The sequence below is a fragment of the Octopus bimaculoides genome, chromosome Z (genome assembly GCF_046866305.1).
Source record: "Octopus bimaculoides isolate indiv1 chromosome Z, ASM4686630v1, whole genome shotgun sequence".
In the NCBI taxonomy this organism is placed as follows: domain Eukaryota; kingdom Metazoa; phylum Mollusca; class Cephalopoda; order Octopoda; family Octopodidae; genus Octopus; species Octopus bimaculoides.
Window position 1 is genome coordinate 2,676,718 of NC_142944.1, and position 21,678 is coordinate 2,698,395.

General features: G+C 39.7%; 2 protein-coding genes across 6 annotated transcripts in view; one reads left to right on the forward strand and one right to left on the reverse strand.

Annotated features, from left to right (window-relative positions):
- Positions 1-21,678, reverse strand: part of LOC106871182 (large neutral amino acids transporter small subunit 1-like) — a 93,080-nt gene that overhangs the window by 17,517 nt on the left and 53,885 nt on the right. The window contains exons 6-8 of the mRNA XM_089365420.1: positions 7,402-7,505; positions 4,175-4,271; positions 873-1,022 (exon numbers count right to left, since the gene is read on the reverse strand). Coding sequence (XP_089221546.1) covers positions 873-1,022; positions 4,175-4,271; positions 7,402-7,505 — 351 coding nt within the window. The remainder of the gene's footprint in view (positions 1-872; positions 1,023-4,174; positions 4,272-7,401; positions 7,506-21,678) is intronic.
- The window catches only part of LOC106884152 (protein-cysteine N-palmitoyltransferase HHAT), a 287,547-nt gene that overhangs the window by 6,453 nt on the left and 259,416 nt on the right, over positions 1-21,678 (forward strand). The gene's annotated exons all lie outside the window — the stretch shown is intronic.

Consider the following 21,678-nt stretch of genomic DNA (forward strand, 5'->3'; position numbering starts at 1 on the left):
AAAAAAAAAAAAAAAGGTAAGTCCAATTCAGTGCTTCAGAAAATAAAGAAATAGATAGACAGAAAATAGCATAAATTTAAGAGGTAACTGAATAAAAAGAGCAAATAAAGAAAAAATAAAGCTTAATTACTACTTTAACATCCAACCATCAAAACAAAAACAAAATCACGTGTAATGGGTGTAAAAAAAATGCATATTAAATGAATAGGAAAACAAAAATTTACGCCAACAAACCAAGAGGTGGGGAGAGGACTTTCGGAAAATTCACAAGATCCAATGTTTTCCCTCAGGAAAAAGGATATCTTTTGATGAAATTTTATATAAAAAGCTTTCAAACAGCATAGATTACGATTATAAAGAATTTTGTAGGGAAAATTTTTTCTGAGGGGGTGGGGAGAGGACTTTTGGAATATTCACACAATCTGACTTTTTCCCTCATAACTTTTGTTGGTACCACAATAAATGCATGCACTGCAAAAGTTGAAGATAGGAAAGACATCCAGCCATAGAGACTAAGTTTCAAAAATGAAACAAGATCTGATTCCTTAACTAGTGTGATAGGGTATTATCTGTGAATGATGACTGAATAAGACTATAATGAGTAGTCTAACCCATGAGAGCAGATATAAAACAATGTCAATAATGAGAATGTAAATGAATGGGAATGATTATTGAACCAAACTTTTGTGATTAATGCATATTCTGTATGCATTACATGTTTTTCATAATTTTATGATTGAAAATTATTGAAAAATAGGTAGTTCTTTTAAATAATTGTGTAGTATTTTCAGATGAGGGGAATCTGAAAAATTAACAATATAAATTAATTATGTTGATAATGGAAGCAACAGTTAAATGTTAAATATTCTCACCTTAATTGGACGAGGAAGTTTGGGTTCTTTTCTTCTAAGATATACTTGGCCAGCAAATACCATAACAAGCACTGTTGCAAAACCAAAGCCTTCCATTTCAATTAGGAAGAAAATGTCACCAGATTGTTGATATGACAAAGATAAAATAAGCTACAAGCAAAACAGAAACAAATTTTTAATTACAAAATAAATAAAATATTTATTAAGAAATTGACACATTAAAGCTGGAAGATACAGTCACAAGAGAACAGCCATGAAACAAAATATATATTATACAAAAATACTGCTCTCCCTAGCCCAACTAATTAGGGAGAGAGTCAGTTTAGAGGAGATGCAGTTTGGGTTCGTGCCAGGGAAAAGCACCACTGATGCTATATTTCTGGTAAGACAGCTGCAGGAGAAATACCTAGCCAAAGATAAACTTCTGTACCTGGCTTTCATTGACATCGAGAAAGCCTTTGACAGGGTCCCCCGATCCCTTATCTGGTGGTCAATGAGGAAACTAGGGATAGAAGAATGGTTAGTGAGAGCTGTGCAAGCTGTGTACAGGGATGCTGTCAGTAAGGTGAGGGTTGGCAACGAGTACAATGAAGAATTCTGGGTAGAGGTAGGGGTCCACCAAGGTTCTGTCTTCAGCCCCCTCCTATTTATCATAGTCCTCCAGGCAATAACACAGGAATTCAAGATGGGATGCCCCTGGGAGCTCCTCTATGCTGATGACCTTGCCCTAATTGCTGAGTCACTATCAGAACTAGAGGAGAAGTTTCAGGTGTGGAAGCAAGGACTAGAATTGAAGGGCCTCAGAGTCAACCTAGCTAAAACCAAAGTCCTAATAAGTAGGAAGGTAGACAAAACACAAACCCCTTCAGGTAGATGGCACTGCTCGATCTGTAGAAAAGGCGTAGGTAGAAACTCTATAAGATGCACCCAGTGCAAGCTATGGACACATAAGAGGTGAAACAATATCAAAAGAAGGCTAACTGGGAAGATAAATTTTGTATGTGGCAAATGCTTAGGTGCTATAAACACTGAAAATGTGCAGAGAACAGCTTTTGTCACATTCCAAGGAGAAAAACTAGAAGTAGCTGATAGCTTCCGTTACCTAGGACCAAGTCAGTTGCAGGGGTGGATGCTCTGAAAGTGTAGCTGCTAGAATAAGAATAGCCTGGGCAAAGTTCAGAGAGCTCTTACCTCTGCTGGTGACAAAGAGTCTCTCTCTCTCAAAGTAAAAGGCAGACCGTATGACGCATGTGTATGAACACCCATGCTATATGGCAATGAAACATGGGCCGTGACTGCTGAGGACATGCGTAGGCTCGTAAGGAATGAAGCCAGTATGCTCTGATGGATGTGTAATGTCAGTGTGCATACTCGACAGAGTATAAGTGCCCTGAGAGAAAAGTTGGATTTAAGGAGCATCAGATGTGGTGTGCAAGAGAGACGATTGCGCTGGTATGGTCATGTGTTGCAAATGAATGAGGACAGCCGTGTGAAAAAGTGTCACACCCTAGCAGTTGAGGGAACCTGTGGAAGAGGTAGAGCCAGGAAGACTTGGGATGAGATGGTGAAGGAAGACCTTCGAACATTTGGCCTCACCGAGGCAATGACTTGTGACCGAGACTTTTGGAGATATGCTGTGCTTGAGAAGATCCAACAACCCAAGTGAGACCATAGCTCATGCCAGTGGAACGTTAAAAGCACATCTGAGCATGATCGTTGCCAGGGCCACGGATTGGCTCCTGTGCTGGTGACACATGAAAAGCACCATTCAAGTGTGATCATTGCCAGCATCATTTTACTGGCACATGAAAAACAACATTCGAGTGTGGCTGTTGCCATTGCCGCTGGACTGGCTCCCATGCAGGTGGCACATGAAAACACCCTTTGAGCGTGGTCATTGCCAGTACCGCTTGACTGGCCCTCATGCTGGTGGCACGTAAAAGTACCTACTACACTCTTGGAGTTGTTGGCGTTAGGAAGGGCATCCAGCTGTAGAAACTTTGCCAAATCAGATTGGAGCCTGGTTTAGCCATCTGGTTCACCAGTCCTCAGTCAAACCGTCCAACCCATGCCAGCATGGAAAGTGGACGTAAAATGATGCTGATGATGATGACTGCTGAGTTGCAACAAAACAAGTTTTAACAGAAAATTCAGAGATGGAATGTAAATAACTGGTAATGTATTCAAACCTACTAAAACAGGTTCCAGCACAACAGGTTAGCAATAAGATAATAGCAGGTATGAACATTATAATTCCTAAGTTTGTGCAGATCTGATAATATATCCAGAAAAGAAGTAACCATTTACTTAACATCTGTTGATCTCCAGTATATAGTAGTATTATGAACTTAAAGTTATCAATTATATCCTCCTCTTGCCTGCATCCTCTCTCGGCTGTATAACCCATCACGATTAGCTTCTGGTTGCAGGACCCAACCATGACAGAGACATATATGGTATACCATTCAGTTCTTACAATCTGCTTCTGAATTCATTTATAATTTCTTACACTGTTCCATTTGTCACAGCTATGGTATGCCATTCAAATATACCTTTAAAGCTTTTCATGACCTTTTTTTTGTATAGATTACTTAAAGAGAGAAAGACATTGCTCATGACCTTTTACAGGGCTCCAATACTGGTGAGAAGAAGGAAGTAAGTTATCCTAAAACCAGACACCTGAAATCAAATATTTGCAACACATTGGGCTCTGCTAAGTGTACCCAAAGTGTAACAAAAGATGGGCTTCTGCACAGTTTTGTCTACTGAATTTCACCCACATAGCTTTGGTTGACCTGAGGCTTATCAAAATTACTGAGCAGTGGAATCAGACTCATGTGCGTGTATTTGTGAAGTGAACTTCTAAAGCACACAATCATACCTGCATCTACCCTGCATGGACAGAAAAAGCACTATTAACAAAAAAAAAAAAAAAAAAAAAAAAAATCCAAGCTCAGGCATCTAAGATGTTATTAACAGGATAATAGACACAGTATAAACATGAAGAATAATTACATAAACAACAGATGTCTACAAGATATAACAACTCAGTGATTCAAGTCCCAGGAATCACTTTTAATTGGAAACCTCTTTGTATCAACAGAATACAAAGGTGTGTCTAAAGCACTTCACAAGTACCTGTAAAGATATTTAAGAATTTAATAAGAGAGAATGAAAACTAAATAGAAGACAGATCCTCGGAACTGAAAGCCCAACAAGCAGTCAATAGATGAAAAAAAATCTTCCCAATTCTTACAGAAATGGTAAATACAAAGGAAGCAAAACACATATATATAACTTACAATTATAAGAAGGGAAGGTGCTGGTGTTAGATTTTTCCTTGTAATCATGGAAATGATTTTTGGCATGTGGTTATTCTGGGCTCCCACAAAGAATAACCTGAAAACAAAGAGAATTTTCATAAAGTGAAATACTTCAATGTTTATAATAATTAGAGAGTAACGATATCTTTTGATCTACACTTTGAACTTGCAGGAAAAAAAAAAAAAAAAAAAAAAAAAAAAGCTGAAATATAATTTCATTAACCTTAAACTAATCAAAACTGATCATAAATACAATCTCATGAACCTTATACACATGTTTTGGTAATTTAAAAAAAATTTCTGTTCGACCATTTGTGTTGAGGCATAGCACAACACTTTTTGGTTTTTAAATTTTTAATGCAGTAAATGGAGCCAAGCTCATTACTTTCATAAACTTTCCAGGCTTGGTGCAATTGATCTGGCCAGTGCTAATTTTAAACATCTGAAACTCAATGCCTCTAGAAAAGGAAACAATATATTCAAAAAGGGTGTTAGATGGGTGATATTCTAGAGAGGAGGGATTGTAGGAAAAAAACTGTTTAATGCAGTGTCTGGAGCCACAATTTGAGTCATGAGAGGAAGTGAGTGTGTCTGGTGGTCTTAGGAGTAGAAGTGGTATACAGCCAACTTGTGAATTGACAGAAAAGTGAATACAGTTTACAGCAGACCTGAGGGAAGGTATCTCTGTGGAGCATTCTGCATATTAAATATACAAACTAAAGAATATCAAATATGAACGAGTTGAAACACTTTGACTAATTGAGCTTATCTTTGCAATTAACAGATAAAAATAGCGATAAAGAAATTTAATAAGCTTAAAATATATCTGTCATTTTAATTTGTTGATTTTAAAGACTAGATCCACTTTCATGAGCATTGTTTTTATTTTCCCAAAACTTTGGTTCACTAACAGCATTGGAATTATCTCCCTTGCTTTTCATTTTTAGTATTTAAACATATCTATGGGGAAAGTTTGTTTACTAATGGCATGGATAATTTAATCCTTTAGCATTCAAATCTGGCACAAATAGTCTATTTGTTCTATGTTCAAACTGACCAGATCCAGCTGTCACAACTATTTTCTAATATCATTAAAAAAACCCAAACAATTACATCATCAAAATCTTGCAGCTAAGAGATAATGCAGGGTTAATTGAAAACAATGTGAATAAATAAACATTACATTAGAGAGAGTGTCAAAGGATTAAATTAGGTTAAGTTAAAGCGTATTATGTGTATTAGTCAATATCATATGGTAAATATTGCAGCTGTTCAGCAGTCATCTGTTTTTAATAGTCATTACTGTCAGGTATAATTAATCACGCAATTACACTTAGCTTTTTATAGAAATAAATTTATAATTGCTATGAGCTTTCATTGCTTAATCTTACTGGCTTACTTGCATCCTGCTTGATGGGGCAGGAGTCATCCCAAGTCAGTGGTCTCAGAGACGTTATCATGTGTAGACCTGACCAGATCCACCAGTGTTCTCCATCGATGAAAGTCCCATGCCAGCCCCTTTGCATCCCCCAAGGTGACATTGAGCCTCCAGAGATCTTCCCCAATCACGTCCAGCCATCTGGTGAAGGGGCCTACCATGAAGCATCTTTCAACCTGCAGCTGCTGTACTTAATGACACTAAAGCTCTGGTGGGATGATCTAGTGGGAGACAGAGGACATGTCTATACCAGGGCATGCGATGGATAGCTTTGAGGCAGGACATTGTTCCAGTCATTAGACTGCAGCCATGCTGAGATACCACCTTGAAGAATTTTTAATTGAATGAATAAACCCCAGAACTTTTGCTGAACTGCTAAGTCACAGGGACATAAACACACAAACACCAATTGCCAAGTGGTGGTGGTGTGGGGGTGGTGACAAGCACATTCACAAAGACACACACACATATATGGACTTCTTTCAGTTTCTGTGTACCAAATCACCCACAAGGCTTTGGTCAGCTCTAGGCTATAGTAGAAGACAGTTGCACAAAGTGATACAGACTGGGATTGAACCAAAAGCCATGTAGTTGGGAAGCAAGCTTCATACCACACAAGTCATACTCTGAACCCTGTTCCTTGTGAGTGTGCCTGGCATTTTGCCACCATCTCCATCCTGCAGTATTTTCTTTGTGGTAGCACACCTATTTCTGTCATCATTCCTGATCATTCTCTCTCCAGCCAGGTAACCTTGTACTTCCTCTACAGCAAGACACCTGTATCTGTCTTCATTCCTGATTTCTCTCTCTCCCTCTCCCTCTCTCTCCAGCCAGGTAACCTTGTACTTCCTCTACAGCAAGACACCTGTATCTGTCTTCATTCCTGATTTCTCTCTCTCCCTCTCCCTCTCTCTCCAGCCAGGTAACCTTGTACTTCCTCTACAGCAAGACACCTGTATCTGTCTTCATTCCTGATTTCTCTCTCTCCCTCTCCCTCTCTCTCCAGCCAGGTAACCTTGTACTTCCTCTACAGCAAGACACCTGTATCTGTCTTCATTCCTGATTTCTCTCTCTCCCTCTCCCTCTCTCTCCAGCCAGGTAACCTTGTACTTCCTCTACAGCAAGACACCTGTATCTGTCTTCATTCCTGATTTCTCTCTCTCCCTCTCCCTCTCTCTCCAGCCAGGTAACCTTGTACTTCCTCTACAGCAAGACACCTGTATCTGTCTCACTATAACCTTTTCATCATCACCTCCTCCCCTCTTAAAAGTTTTTTTTGTCTTGCAAGTACTTGGTGACCCTATCAGTGCAGGTGCTACTTAAAAGCACCCCAGTCCACAGCTGTATAAACCTTGCCAAAACTGACCTCGCCTGTGCTTGTGCCACATAAAAAGCACTCAGTTGGGTGGTTGGTGTTAAGAAGGGCATCCAGCTGTAAAAATCCTGCCAATACAGTCACAGAAGTCTGGTGCAGGCTTCTACGTGGCCAGCTCCTGTCAAGCCATCCCACCCATGCCAGCATGGAACATGGATGTTAAATGAGGATGATGATATATACACACACAAATAAAGGTTGGATGGCTAAGGCTGAAAGACTTTTAATTATCAGTTTGATCAGTTCAAGGCTGACCCAGAGCTAAACAATTACAAAAACTAGCGACAAATAACACCCCCTCCCTACAAAACACCTGTTTAAAGTAGCTGATTGATTTTACAACAGAATAGTAGGAATAGAGAGGAAAAGATGTGTTGGTTTTAAAACATTTACCTTGACATTGACAACGAAGTTCCATTTATCATTCCAATAACAGATATAGCTATTAGAATTGGCATTATCCAAGAAGCAGGTCCAAGTGTTTGTTCAGCAAATGTCTAAAAATGAGAAGTGATATATATATTATAAACACATAAAAAGAGATCATGAACAGATTGCCTTAGAGTTAATTTAACAATAATCAAAGTCCTAGAAAGTAGGAAAGAGGACAAATCACAAATCCCTTTAAGTAGATGGCCCTGCTCAATATGTAGTAGAAACTCCATAAGGTGTACCCAGTGCTATAGACGCATAAGAGGTGCAGCAATATCAGAGGAAGGCTAACAGGGAAAATAGTCTTTGTGTGTGGCAGATGTACAGGTACAATAAACACTAGAAATGTACAGAAAATAGACTCCATCAAATGCTAAGGAGGATACTTAGAAGTAGTTGATAGTTTCCATTATTTTGGTGACCAAGTCTGCAATGAAGGTGGATGCTCTGAGAGTGTAGCTGCTAGAATAAGAATAGTCTGGGCAAAGTCTAAAGAGCTTCTACCTCTGTAGGTAACAAAGAGTCTCTCCCTCAGAGTAAAGGCAGAGTGTATGATGCCTATGTACGAACAGCCATGCTGCATCACAGCGAAGCATGGGCTGTGGCCACAGAGGACATGCAAAGGCTTGAAAGAAATGAAGTTAGTATGCTTCATTGGATGTGCAATGTCAGTGTGCTCATATGACAGAGTGTAAGCATTTTGAGAGAAAAATTGGGCTTAAGGGGCATCAGATGTGGTGTACAAGAGAGACAATTGTGCTGGTATGGTCATGTGATGTGTATGGATGTAGACAGCTGTGTAAAGAAATGTTGATTTCTGCGGAGGGAAACTGGAAGAGGTAGACCCAGGAAGACATGGACCAAGGTGATGAAGCAGGATCTTTGAATTTGAGGTCTCACAGAGGCGATGGCAAGGGGTCGTGACTTTTGGTGAATTGCTGTGTTTCAGAAGACTCATCAAACCAAGTGAAATTGGAGTTACTGATGCCAGTGTCATGTGACTGGCACATAGAAAGCAGCACCCACTACAATCTTGGAGTGATTGATGTTAGGAAGGACATCCAGACATAGAAACCAAGCCAAAATCAGACTGGAGCCTGGTACAGCTCTCTGGCTTACCAGTTCCAACCAAACTGTCTAACTCATGCCAGCATGAAAAGCAGACACTAAATGATGATGATGATGATGATAAACACAGCACATGCATATATAATTCTTTCTTTTGGCACAAGACCTGCTATTATGAGGGGATGGGTAAGTCAGTTAAATCAACCCCCATGCTCAATTAGTACTTATTTTACTGACCCCCTAGAAGGATGAAAGGTAAAGCTGACCTTGTTGGAATTTGAACTCAGAAAATAAAGACTCAGAAGAAATGCAGCTAAGAATTTTCGTCTGATGTGTCGATGATTCTGTCAATTCCCTGCCTTACACCATCCTCGTCACTGCTTCCACCACCACCACCACCATTGTCATTATTTTCTTTTAACATCTATTTCCCATGCAGACATGTGCTGCACAATTTGACAGGATCCAACAAGCCAGAGGATTATATTAAGTTCCAATGTCAGCTTTGACATGGTTTCTACAGCTGGATGCCATTCCTAATGCCAGCCACTTCACAAACTGGACTGGGTGTTTTTTTCTCGTGCATGCCACCTGCACTATTGAAGCTGCTGAATAAGTTGCAAGGCAAGAAAAAAAAAACCTCATAAACTAAATGGGGGAGGGAAGAAGGGGTGGTGGTGATGATTCCATGCCAAATGTTGAGTGTGATGGAAGCGCAAACCCAGACATCTTACAATAGAGATATAAGGTGCCCCCCACCACATTACAGTATATGAGTGGGTGGGAATAGTTGGAAAGTTGGAAAGAAGACAGAAATGGTGGTGGGATGCTGAAGCATCTCAAGATACAAGGTGGGTGTAAGAGAGGATGCAGACAGTGGACTATGGGGTGAATCATGGACATGCATATATAATACTAAATACATTTTCAGCCCACTCAAAAGTATCTTAGATTGTAGGGGACATGCTGTGATTGAGGAGACCTATTGAGTCAAGTACATCAACATCAAATGGAAATTGTAGTTGTGACCGCTGTGCCGGTGACATGTAAAAAGTACCATCCAAACGTGGCCGATGCCAGTGCCGCTTTGACTGGCTTCCGTGCCAGTGGCACATAAAAAGCACCATCCAGTTGTGGTCAATGCCAGCTCCTCTGGCCCCTGTGCCGGTCGCACATAAAAAGCACCCACTTACACTCTCAAAGAATATACAGTACAGTTTTGTTTCTACTTTGTAGATTTTCACCTATTGCAGGGGGTTTTGGAACGTAGCACCCGTGATAATCAGGGGATTACTGTATATTCTTTTACTGGTGTCACTCATTGGTGTGCAAGTATCATCATCATCATCATCGTTTAACGTCCGCTTTTCATGCTAGCATGGGTTGGACAATTTGACTGAGGACTGGTGAAACCGGATGGCAACACCAGGCTCCAATCTAATTTGGCAGAGTTTCTACAGCTGGATGCTCTTCCTAACGCCAACCACTCAGAGAGTCTAGTAGGTGCTTTTACGTGTCACCCGCACGAAGGCCAGTCAGGCGCTACTGGCAATGGCCACACTCGAAATGGTGTCTTTTATGTGCCACCCGCACAAGAGCCAGTCCAGGGGCACTGGCAACGATCTCGCTCGAAAATCCTACGGGAGCCAGTCAGGCGGTACTGGCAACGGCCACGCTCAAAATGGTGCATCTCATGTGCCACCCGCACAAGAACCAGTCCAGGGGCACTGGCAACGATCTTACTTGGCTTGCCGGGTCTTCTCACGCACAGCACATTTCCAAAGGTCTCGGTCAGTAGTCATCGCCTCGGTGAGGCCCAATGTACGAAGGTCTTGCCTCACCACCTCAGCCCAGGTCTTCCTGGGCCTACCACTTCCACGGGTTCCCTCAACTGTTAGGGTGTGGCACTTTTTCACGCAGCTATCCTCATCCATTCTCACCACATGTCCATACCAGCGCAATCGTCTCTCTTGCACACCACAACTGATGCTTCTAATGTTCAGCTTTTCTCTCAAGATACTTACACTCTGACGGGTATTCACATTGACATTACACATCCAACGGAGCATACTGGCTTCATTCCTTGCGAGCTTACGTATGTCCTCAGCAGTTACAGCCCATGTTTCACTGCCATGTAGCATGGCTGTTCGTATGCATGCGTCATACAGTCTGCCTTTTACTCTGAGTGAGAGTCCCTTTGTCGCCAGCAGGGGTAAGAGCTCTCTAAACTTTGCCCAGGCTATTCTTATTCTAGCAGCTACACTTTCAGCGCACCCACCCCCACTACTAACTTGGTCGCCCAGATAGCGGAAGCTATCGACTACCTCTAGTTTTTCACCCTGGAATGAGATAGAAGTTGTTTCCTGTTTGTTTACAGTCTTTATTGCACCTGAACATCTGCCACAAACAAAAACTAACTTCCTAGTTAACCTGCCTTTGATGTTGCTGCACCTCTTATGTGTCCATAGCTTGCACCGGGTACATCTTATAGAGTTTCTACCTACTCCTTTTCTACATACTGAGCAGGGTCATCTACCTGAAGGGGTTTGTGTTTTATCTACCTTCCTACTTATTAGGATTTTGGTTTTTGCTAGGTTGACTCTAAGGCCCTTCGATTCTAGACCTTGCTTCCACACCTGAAACTTCTCCTCTAGTTCTGATAGTGACTCCGCAATTAGGGCAAGGTCATCAGCATAGAGGAGCTCCCAGGGGCAACCTGTCTTGAACTCCTCTGTGATTGCCTGGAGGACTATGATAAATAAGAGGGGGCTGAAGACGGAACCTTGGTGGACCCCTACCTCTACCCGGAATTCATTGCTGTACTCATTTCCAACCCTCACCTTACTGGCAGCATCTCTGTACATGGCTCGCACAGCTCTCACTAACCATTCTTCTATCCCAAGTTTCCTCATTGACCACCAGATAAGGGATCGGGGGACCCTGTCAAAGGCTTTCTCCATGTCAACGAAAGCCAGGTACAGAGGTTTATCCTTAGCTAGGTATTTCTCCTGCAGCTGTCTCAGTAGAAATAAGGCAAGTATGTAGGGTTTTATTTCATAATATATCAATGCCAACATTTAATTTTAACCTCAACTGTGACTGTTTCTTGAATACATTTTTCATTGGTCCAGGTCTTTACGCACACATACACACATCATCATTGTCGTTTAACATCCGATTTCCATGCTGGCATGGGTTGGATGGTTTGACTGAGGGCTGGCAAGCCAGAAGGCTGCACCAGGCTCCAATCTGATCTGGCAAAGTTTCTACAGCTGGATGCCCTTCCTAATGCCAACCACTCCAAGAGTGTAGTGGTGCTTTTTACATGCCACCGGCATGAGGGCCAGTCAGGCGGTACAGGAATAGTCAACCGGCACTGGTATTGACCGTACTTGAACGGTGCTTTTTATGTGCCACCGGCATGGGATCCAGTCAGGTGGCACTGGCAACGATCACACTCGAATGGTGTTTTTAAATTGTATATATATGCGAGTGTATGTGGTTATGTATATGTGTTTAACCCTGAAAGGCTCTGAAACAGTGTGTTCCTAAAAACAAAAAACAAAAAACAAAAAAAACTTTTTATTTTCAAAGTCTGCATCCCAAAGACCAAATTAGCCATAAATAATAATAAAAAAATACAATTTTTGATCAACAACACTCCTACTTTCTATCTGTCACCATCAGTCTTTATTATTTACCACACTCTTTATCACTCATTCTCTGTGTCTATGTATTGTCTTTCATGCATTGCTTTCATTTTGTTCAAAACTGGGTCTTCTAATATTTACTTTCATTTTATGACAGCTATCGCACACAAATTCTGTTTTCCTGTTAAGTGAAAAAGATCAAACTTTAAACCACCTTAGTATTTTTCTAAAATTTTTCTGGAATAAATATTACACACACATTGTGGCTTCTGTTCCTTCTGCCAGTCAGCTCAACTGTGCAATTCTTTGATGGGACTCAAAAGTCATATAAGGGTCTCACACTGCATTATCAATAACTTGTTTCAATGATTCTTTCTAGCAATGGCTTTGTTTATATATGAGAAAGCAGCCACTTCAGTCTACCCTTGCTTATTCGCGGAAACCACCACCTATTTGTGGAATCGTAAATATTGTCTGCAATTTTTTATGGATTTTTTCGTGGGAATATATATATTTTCCACACTTTCTAAGGCTAAATTATTAATAACAATATACCATATTTTCTGGTTCCATGAACGTCCCTTCGCAGTTGAATCTCCCTCTGATTAGAATAGCCGCACGTCATGTCACTTGATTGTCTTAGATACAACTACACTGAATCTTGTATCTCTTATTCCTGCTTTCAATCAAAGCTTGCTAATTAGTATAGTGATATCTATCTGTATTTCACACACACACACACACTCTCTCTCTCTCTCACTGTATTTGTCTCTCAACAACAACAACAACAACAACAACAACAACAACCTCTCAGTGTAGGGAAAGTGTATATATATATATATATATATATAGATATATATATATATATATATATATATATATATATATACATACAGACACATACATATATATATACATACATATATATAGTGTATCACACCACTATTACTTGGGCTGACGATGACAGATCAAAGATATATACAACACAAGACTGAACGTTATCTTTATACTAGTGCCTTTTTAAAAATCATTGCTACATTTGATCATACACATTGTTTATTTCAACAGGACAATTTTTAAGGTTGTGAGCCAATATAACCTCATTGAAATAAGGCTGCTTGATGATCCCTCTCTCTCTATCTATCTTATTATTATAGTATAGATTACTGTATCTAGTGGTAATACAAACTAAATTTTTCAAAACCATGATTATTTTTAATCTCTGCTCAATCTCCCATTGGTGGTATGTGCATATTAGATGAAAGGAAGATTTTGTAAGGTTTTTTGGGGAAAAACTGCGTCCAGTAGCTATCTCGAGTATTTTGTTGAGTGCTGTATTTTATGCAGTGTGTTTTTCACAGATGCCACCCAAACGCTCTACACCTTCTGAGGCTTCTGGCAGTGAACCTAAGTGCCAGAAAAGGGTTATGATACTCCATGAGAAGGTACATCTGCTGGATATATTCCAGGAAGGTAAAAGTTATGCTGCAGTAGGTTACTGTTATGTTGTCAACGAAAGCACAACATGCTACATCAAGAAGAATGAGGTGGTGATCAGGACTACTGTAGCGGTAAGTTTCTGTGTAAGTGCCAAAAAGATAATGATAGTGAGAATGGAATCTGATAGTGAGACTGTCAGGATGGAATCTGTCTTGGCATTGTGGATTAGTGACTGCAAGAAGAAAACCATTCCCTTGAGCAGTAACATCATCTGTGAGAAAGTGAGGAAATTATACCAACAGTTCAACAGAGGAGACGGAGCAGAAGGCACCAAAGAACCACAACCAAGACCATTGACAGCACTGGAGCCTGAAGTTATTCAAACCAGCAAGGGATGGTTTGACTGTTTCCAGAAACGGTTTAAAATAAAGTGTGCTTCCCTGCATGGAGAGACAGCATCAGCCGACAAGAAGTACCTTGAGACCTTCAGGCAGATCATCAAAGACAAGGGATACAAGCCGGAACAGGTTTTCAATATGGACGAGACTGGCTTGTTCTGGAAGAAGATGCCTTCCGGAATGTACATCATGAAGAACGATGCCAGAGCCCCAGGATTTAAAGCACAGAAGGACAAATTATGTGTGGCAATGCTGCTGGCTTCATAATGAAACCAGGATTTATCTACAAGTTCGTGAACCTGAGGGCCTTCAAAAATAATAAAAACCGGCTGCCTGTCCACTGGATGCACAACCCAAAGGCCTGGATTACTAAAAGTCTAATTTTGAATTGATTCCACCAAAGCTTCATCCCTCAAGCCAAGGAATACCTCCAAGACATATGCATGAAATTCAGGGTGTTGCTTGTTATGGATAATGCTGGTGGTCACTCTTTGGATTTGAATCAAAAGGAAGTACAAGTTGAGTTCCTCCCTGCCAACACCACCTCCCTCATCCAGCTTATGGATCAAGGTGTGATCTGTCCCTTCAAGGCACTTTACACTTGGAAATCACTCCAACAACTTCTGGATGTAATGGATTTGGATGAGAATTTCAAGTTAAAGGAATACTGGCATAATTTCACTATTGCAAAGTGATTGTCAGTCATCCACACTGCTCTTAAAGATATGAAAAAAGAAATCCTCATCACATGCTGGAAGAAGGTGTGGCCAGAGTGTGTCCAGGACTACAAGGGCTTCTCACCTGAAGATATTCAGCATGAGGCTGTCAACAATGCGGTGACACTGGCAAAGGTTTTGACGACATCACGCAAGATGAGGTCAATGACTTTGTCGCTGCTCTCTCTGAAACTCTGACAGATGAAGATTTGTTGGAATTAATGAAGTCTGCCAGCGAAGAGGAGGAGGAAGTGCCAGATCCAAAGGAAGAAGAGGATCAGGTGGGCCTGGCAATCAAACATCTGTCCGACCTTTTAAGAACAGCAAAGGAATTGCAAGGGAAGGCAGAAGCATGGGATCCCTTTATGGTTCAGTCTCTCCAATTTCAAAATATGCAGACATATAAAACTCTACTCACCATCACAAAGAAACAACAACAGCAACTTCCTATCACAATGTTCTTCAAGCCCACCCAAGAAGTCTTGCATGAAGATACATCTAAAACACCCGAAGAAGAGGCGTCACCTCAAGAGCTTTAAATCTTCTTTGTGGTGCAGTCATTACTGTCATTATTTTCAACATCATCTTAAATCAATATCATTCATTATCGGTGAGTAACAGTACATTTTACTTTATTTTTATTAAATTATTATTAAATATTACATATATATATATATATATATATATATATATATATATATATATATTACATTATATTTTGACATTTATAGGCTTTTTTATGGATCAAGTCCAATATTTGCAGGTGCCCGTGAATACTGGGGCACTACTACATGTGTGTGTATATATATATCTGTACTGTTGCCATAGTAACGAAGTTAAAGCACACAGAGTGAAGCCGCTAGACACAAATTAACCTTGACCTCTGCTGTGCATGTGTACTAAGTTTTAACATTCTAGCTCACTTCCCCCATTTACAGCAGTGCTTGGAAGAAAGGTGTGTAGCATGTGATCATCGCATTGACCATGACAGAGAAAATTGTCATGGCTATACCTGCTCAGAGGCCTATGCAAAGTTGCAGAAAGTGTATGGAGAGGAGTGCATGAGCCTCACACAAGTGTACGAGTGGTTCAGATGTTTCCAAGATGGTTGAAAAAATGTCGATATTGACAAAAGTTCTGGGAGACCCACAACCAGAAGAACTGAGAAAAACATTGCAGATGTGCGTGTAGCTGTGAGGGGAAATCATCAAATCACCATTCGTGAGTTATCAGAGGATGTGCAGATTAGTTACGGTTTAGTTCAGTCCATTATCACTGAAGATTTGGGTATGAGACATGTGACTGCCAAGTTTGTGCCCAAACTACTTTCAACTGACTAAAAAGACACTCGGAATTCAGCTGCACAAGATCTCCTTGATTGTGTCAAGAATGATGAAAACTTTTTGAAAACTTTGTATTGGCCTCTGAGCAGGCATCACCAAACTTTTGGCAAAATTTGATGCAGATTCTCTGCTCAACTTTCTCGGGCATGGTCAATGCAACAATCACATGCTACACACCTCCCTTCCAAGCACTGCTGTAAACAGTGGAAGTGAGCTAGAACATCAAAACTTAGTGTGCATGCACAACGGAACTCAAGGTCAATCTGTGCCAAGTGGTTTCACTGTGTGTTTTAGCTTTGTTACTATGGCAACAGTCCGGATACTTATTGATCAGGCCACATATATATAAACGAGTGAATAGACAAAAGAAAGAAGGGAACTCAACTCATTTATTGGGAGTTATATGTATGGATTAAAACAATTTGATTCAAACTCCTTGGTACTCTGAGTTTCAAGCATGTTCCTAGTCTTCAGCCATTGGAGTCTGAATGAGAGTTTGATTGAAGAGAGTCAATGTTTACTACTGGATGTTGGCCTGTGGTTGGCTGAGAAAGGTCACATGGTGCTGCAGTTTGATGTTGGTAGTTCAGTGACAACAATTACTTGGGAAATACCACATGGTGATCAAGAAATTGAGTGTGTGGTAGACAGAAAATCATTCACATGGTTGGGGAGAAGTAGGAGGGGGCAGTAGATGTGGGAATATATATATATATATATATATGCGTACATGTGTATGCCCATATATCTGTGCATTCACACATCTGTGTGTGCTCAAACACACACATATACACCCACACGTGTGCACACTTTTATCTCCATGAATACATGCACACAAACACATGCATGTACGTACATGTACACTAATGCATGCACACATCTGTGCACATGCATACAGTGAGCAGATGCATACACGTGCATGCACATATACTCATGTGGTTATATACAAGGGGTGAGAGTATGTGGGTAGACAGGCATGAAGAAGTGTTGGAGGATTGGTGATTTGTGGTACTGTTCATGGGGGTTAGTTGGTGACAATGACCTTGGTGCAGGTGGTGCTGGTACTAAGGAAGTATATCCAGGTTGTCGGTGGCCAGTGGCTTGAAATTTACCAGAATAGTGTACCTCTGGTGACAGCAATATGATACCTCAAATTATTGATGGGTACTGTGGGTTGATAGCTGATATGCAGTTTTTTGTGGAGGAACAGCTAGCAATTAGGAGCATCAGATAAATATGGTGGTACCCTGTTGACGATGCTGGGTATTTCATTTGGGAGGTCATGAAGTCTCCAGAGAAAAATGTGACAGGGAAGTGGAGTTCTCTCTGCTCCTGGATCTAAATCAATGCAAATGCTGGGAGTATCTTCCCTTCAAGTCATTGGCTGTCATGCCTGTATACTGCCTAGTAATGCCATTGGATGGTGTAAGGGTGGCTCTGTATACTACAGCCCTTGAAAGGCAGGATCTTTCTAGAGGGCAGGTGGTAGGCTTTCAGCAGTTGCAGGTTGGGGTTGGGGGTTGTGTGGGTGCATTTTTATGTCTGTTGATGTGATGTTGTCTAAGGAGGAGTAGCTTTCCTTGACATTGTGGGGATTGAAGAGTTTGTAATATTTATGGTCTCTGAAGAAATGTTTCTTTATTAATGACAGGAAACCCCTGGCTCATTTATAGAAACTTTTAGGTTAAATGGGTTATACCAGATTATTTTCCTTTTCATAATTCTCTTGGGGTGAGAAGAAGGGGTTTGTGCACATATGTGAGTTTCTCAGAAACTCCGCTCCTAGCCAAAGCACTTTTGTAGTGTGGCAGCCCTATTAAAGATTTCCATATTGGCTGAGAGTTTAGACACCAATCTATTAATGCCTGAAACCAGGTTTCTAATTACAGTGGGAGGTGTTGTAGATATATACTGTTTCTTCCTTAGGCTTCTTGTAGGGGTAGTATTTGCCTGTGTTCAGGTTGGTAGTAACCATTATGGACAGGTCGAATGCTTTTCATATTTTTATCAAGTCCTTCCTGAACCAATCCACGGCATGGCCATTCATATGGCTTGAGATAGTCAGGCCATCATCCCTATAAAGGGCCAACTTATGTGGATGAGTATGTCCTTTAAGGGTATCCAAAATGTACAACCTAAGGATGTCGGTGATTTCAGCTCTATCAGAGCTCCCCCCATAGAAACATCAAACAATGGATTGCCTTCTTTCTTCATCCAGAAGGAATTGTCATGGACCAGAATTGACTTCCTGGTATTCATGAAGATTCTGATATCAAGATTACTAATGCTGATAAATTATTCAACAAAAGCTAGGGCCTTCAGGAGGAGAGGTTTAGATATGGAAGGGTAGAAGTGAACAATGTCGAACTGGGTGAATTTGCAGGCTGATTTATTTTCAATACCATGGAACCAGTCTATCACAGCTGCACTGGAGTTCCATTGAGTCAATCTTAGAGTCCTTCTGATGTCACAGTTGATAGTATTGAGAATATGCTTGCTAATGATACCTATCTCCCTTTTGGACGAGTTGATCAGCCTGCATTTGGGGTTGGAATGGAAATTAGGCTTATCACTATTGTTTTTATATTTTCATTTTCTACTTGAAAAAATTCATAAATTGCGATCTATTCACTGACAAAACTTCATGCAGCATAGATACAGCACGAAGTTTTGTTACAGAACAGGTCGCAGTTTCAGAGCAACGAAAATATTTTCACAAATTAAATTTAAATGTTGAAGTGAATCTAACAGTTTTTTTTTGTGTGTTCTTAAATGGCTTATAAACACCTTCCACACTGCAATTGTTTTTGTTTCAGCACATGATCTCAGATCAGGTCACTTGCTCTGCAAGTACATCTCCATAATTTAATTTTCAATTGTGTCAGAATTTTCATTGCTTGACTGGTATCACAGACAAACTTTATCCAGGACGGACACCAGCTGACAGACCAGATTTAACTGACAGAGTATTTAACATGAAACTTAGGGATCTCTTGCATGATATTTTGGAGAAGAATGCTTTGAGAGAGGTTGCAGGGTACATGTGGACTATAAAGTTTCAAAAGCATGGACTACCCCATTGTCATATGTTGTTCATATTAAGTAAAGATCCAAAACATTCAGATAAATTTGTTTATGCAGAACTTCCAAATCCACAAACACAACCAATTCTCTTTCAACATGTCACCCTAAGCATGCTACATGGTCCATGTGGAAGAGATAAACCCAATGCAACATGTATGGTTGATGGGAAATGTAAAAAACATTTCCCAAAAGACTTTCAGGAAAATACATGACACAGTTATAATGGCTGTCCGCTTTACCAAATTCAAAATAATGGCTTTACATTTACAAAGTCTAATGTTGAATTAGATAATCGTTCAGTAGTACCATATTCCCCCTTCTTTTTAGTCAAGTATGGAGGTCATTGTAATGTAGAGATATGTGCATCTATAAAATCAGTTAAATATATTCATTAAGGTCATGATCAGGTGACGGTCAATATTAGTGGACAAACCAATGCACAACAAACACAAAAAGATGAAACTGAAAATTATATCAATGGCCACTATGTATCTGCATCAGAGGCAGTCTGGAGGATTTTAAGGTTCAAATTACAGGGTTCATATCCTGCAGTCCAACAGCTTACAGTTCATTTACCCCAACAGCAAAACATTTACTTTAATGATGATGATGATATTGAACATGTTATCCACACACATGACAGGTCCAATCTCACTGAATGGATGTGAGTTAACCGGGACTCACCAGCTAACTCATTTGTATGGACATTACACTCTTCTGGTTTCCCTGAATTTTACACATGAAATAATAGTGAGAAAATGTGGCATCTCAGAAAAAATAATAACACACTCAATTAGGCATATCTACTTTGTTTCACCAAAGGAACAAAAGCAATTCAATCTGAGAGCTTTACTATATCATATTCTTGAAGCTACATCATTTGAAGATATGAGGACTATTGATGGTGTAGTTTGCTATAGTTACAAAGAGGCTGCAATGAAACTGGGTTTAGTACATGATGACCGTGAATACTATCGGACTATGGAGTTTGCAAATATTTCAGCTACTCCGTTACCAGATGTGGAGACTACTCTGCTCCATTCTTAATTACTGCATTCCTTATGTATATATATTAAACAAATATATGATACAATGTAAAGATTTTCTGATGCAGCAGATATATGATTATAATAGAGGACAACAAACGTTAAGGCAAGGCAAACATCTCAAGTCATACAATATTATTATTGGAAAAAAAATTCAAAGTCTTGCAGCTGTTTCTGGGATATCCCAGAGTATGGGATATTCCGTCATCAGAGACAAATAGGGAAAATGACAAGGGTATATATATATATATACACACACACACACACACACACACACATACATACATATATATACACATATGCATATACACACATATATTCATATATATATATATACATATATACACACACACTATGTACATACACATATATATACATATACATATATACATATATAAGTACATATATATCTATATATATATATAGCTGAGTTTGTGAGTGTGTGTATATGTGTATCCAATTCATACATTTACACAATTCCAAATTTCTTGAATGAAACAATCGGAATTAATATTCTAAATACCATAACCTACGTAACTGCGCCATTTTTTCCGTCAAAATCAATCACAGTTACCAATAAAATCCATTAAACTGCACAAAATAACATTTCCCCCCTCTAATAAAACCTACATTTCCTCTTTCTACGACCTTTACAAATCCTTTCAACTCCTACTTTCTCTTATGAACATTTACGAACGATAACTCCTACTTTCTCTTATGCATACAAAGTCATAGATTAAACTTTGCTTTTAGTTACGCTGTATGTAAACAAACAAGTTTGTTTTTCGAAGCGCTGAAATGTATGGTAGTACAAGTAGAAAGATAGATTTTATTCAACGCATAGATACTGAACAGTATACATATAAGGGATAAAATCCTTTTTTCTTTTTAAAAGCATCTATTACACTATTTTCCTTTTGTTTCTTGACTCCCGTAAGGCGTCTCAGAACATTCATGCTTTAGTTTGACCGACAGGACAACACATTGCAAAATCACTGAACTTCATTACAAATGTGGGTAATTTTTCAGATTAACACCCGCACGATTTTCACTAGGGTTTTAGGGTTACGGTTAGGGGGTAGTCTTCAAGTTTTGGGATAAAAAAAAAGTAAATAAAAATCAAGTGAAGTAACGGAACGTCTTATTGTCTTACCAGTATTATCCGTACTACTCTGTTTATAAATAAATCACACATGTGATTTGATTGAAGTTAACTGAGAGATCGAAAATGCCTCGTGGAAGACCGGAATATTTTTATTTACTTTTTTTTTACCTCTCTAAACTTGAAGATTACCTTATTTTCATCTTATCTACATGAATTTCTATGGCGGAATTCAACCCCAAAAGAAAAAAACATTCGTTTATTTTTTGGCTGCCATTTCTGACGTTTATAATGTTGAGTAGGTTAATTTCTAGAACTGCATGCTGACCCTTGAATAAATATCTAATATCTGTTGAATTTCATTATCATTTCCATCGACAAAGTTCTCTCC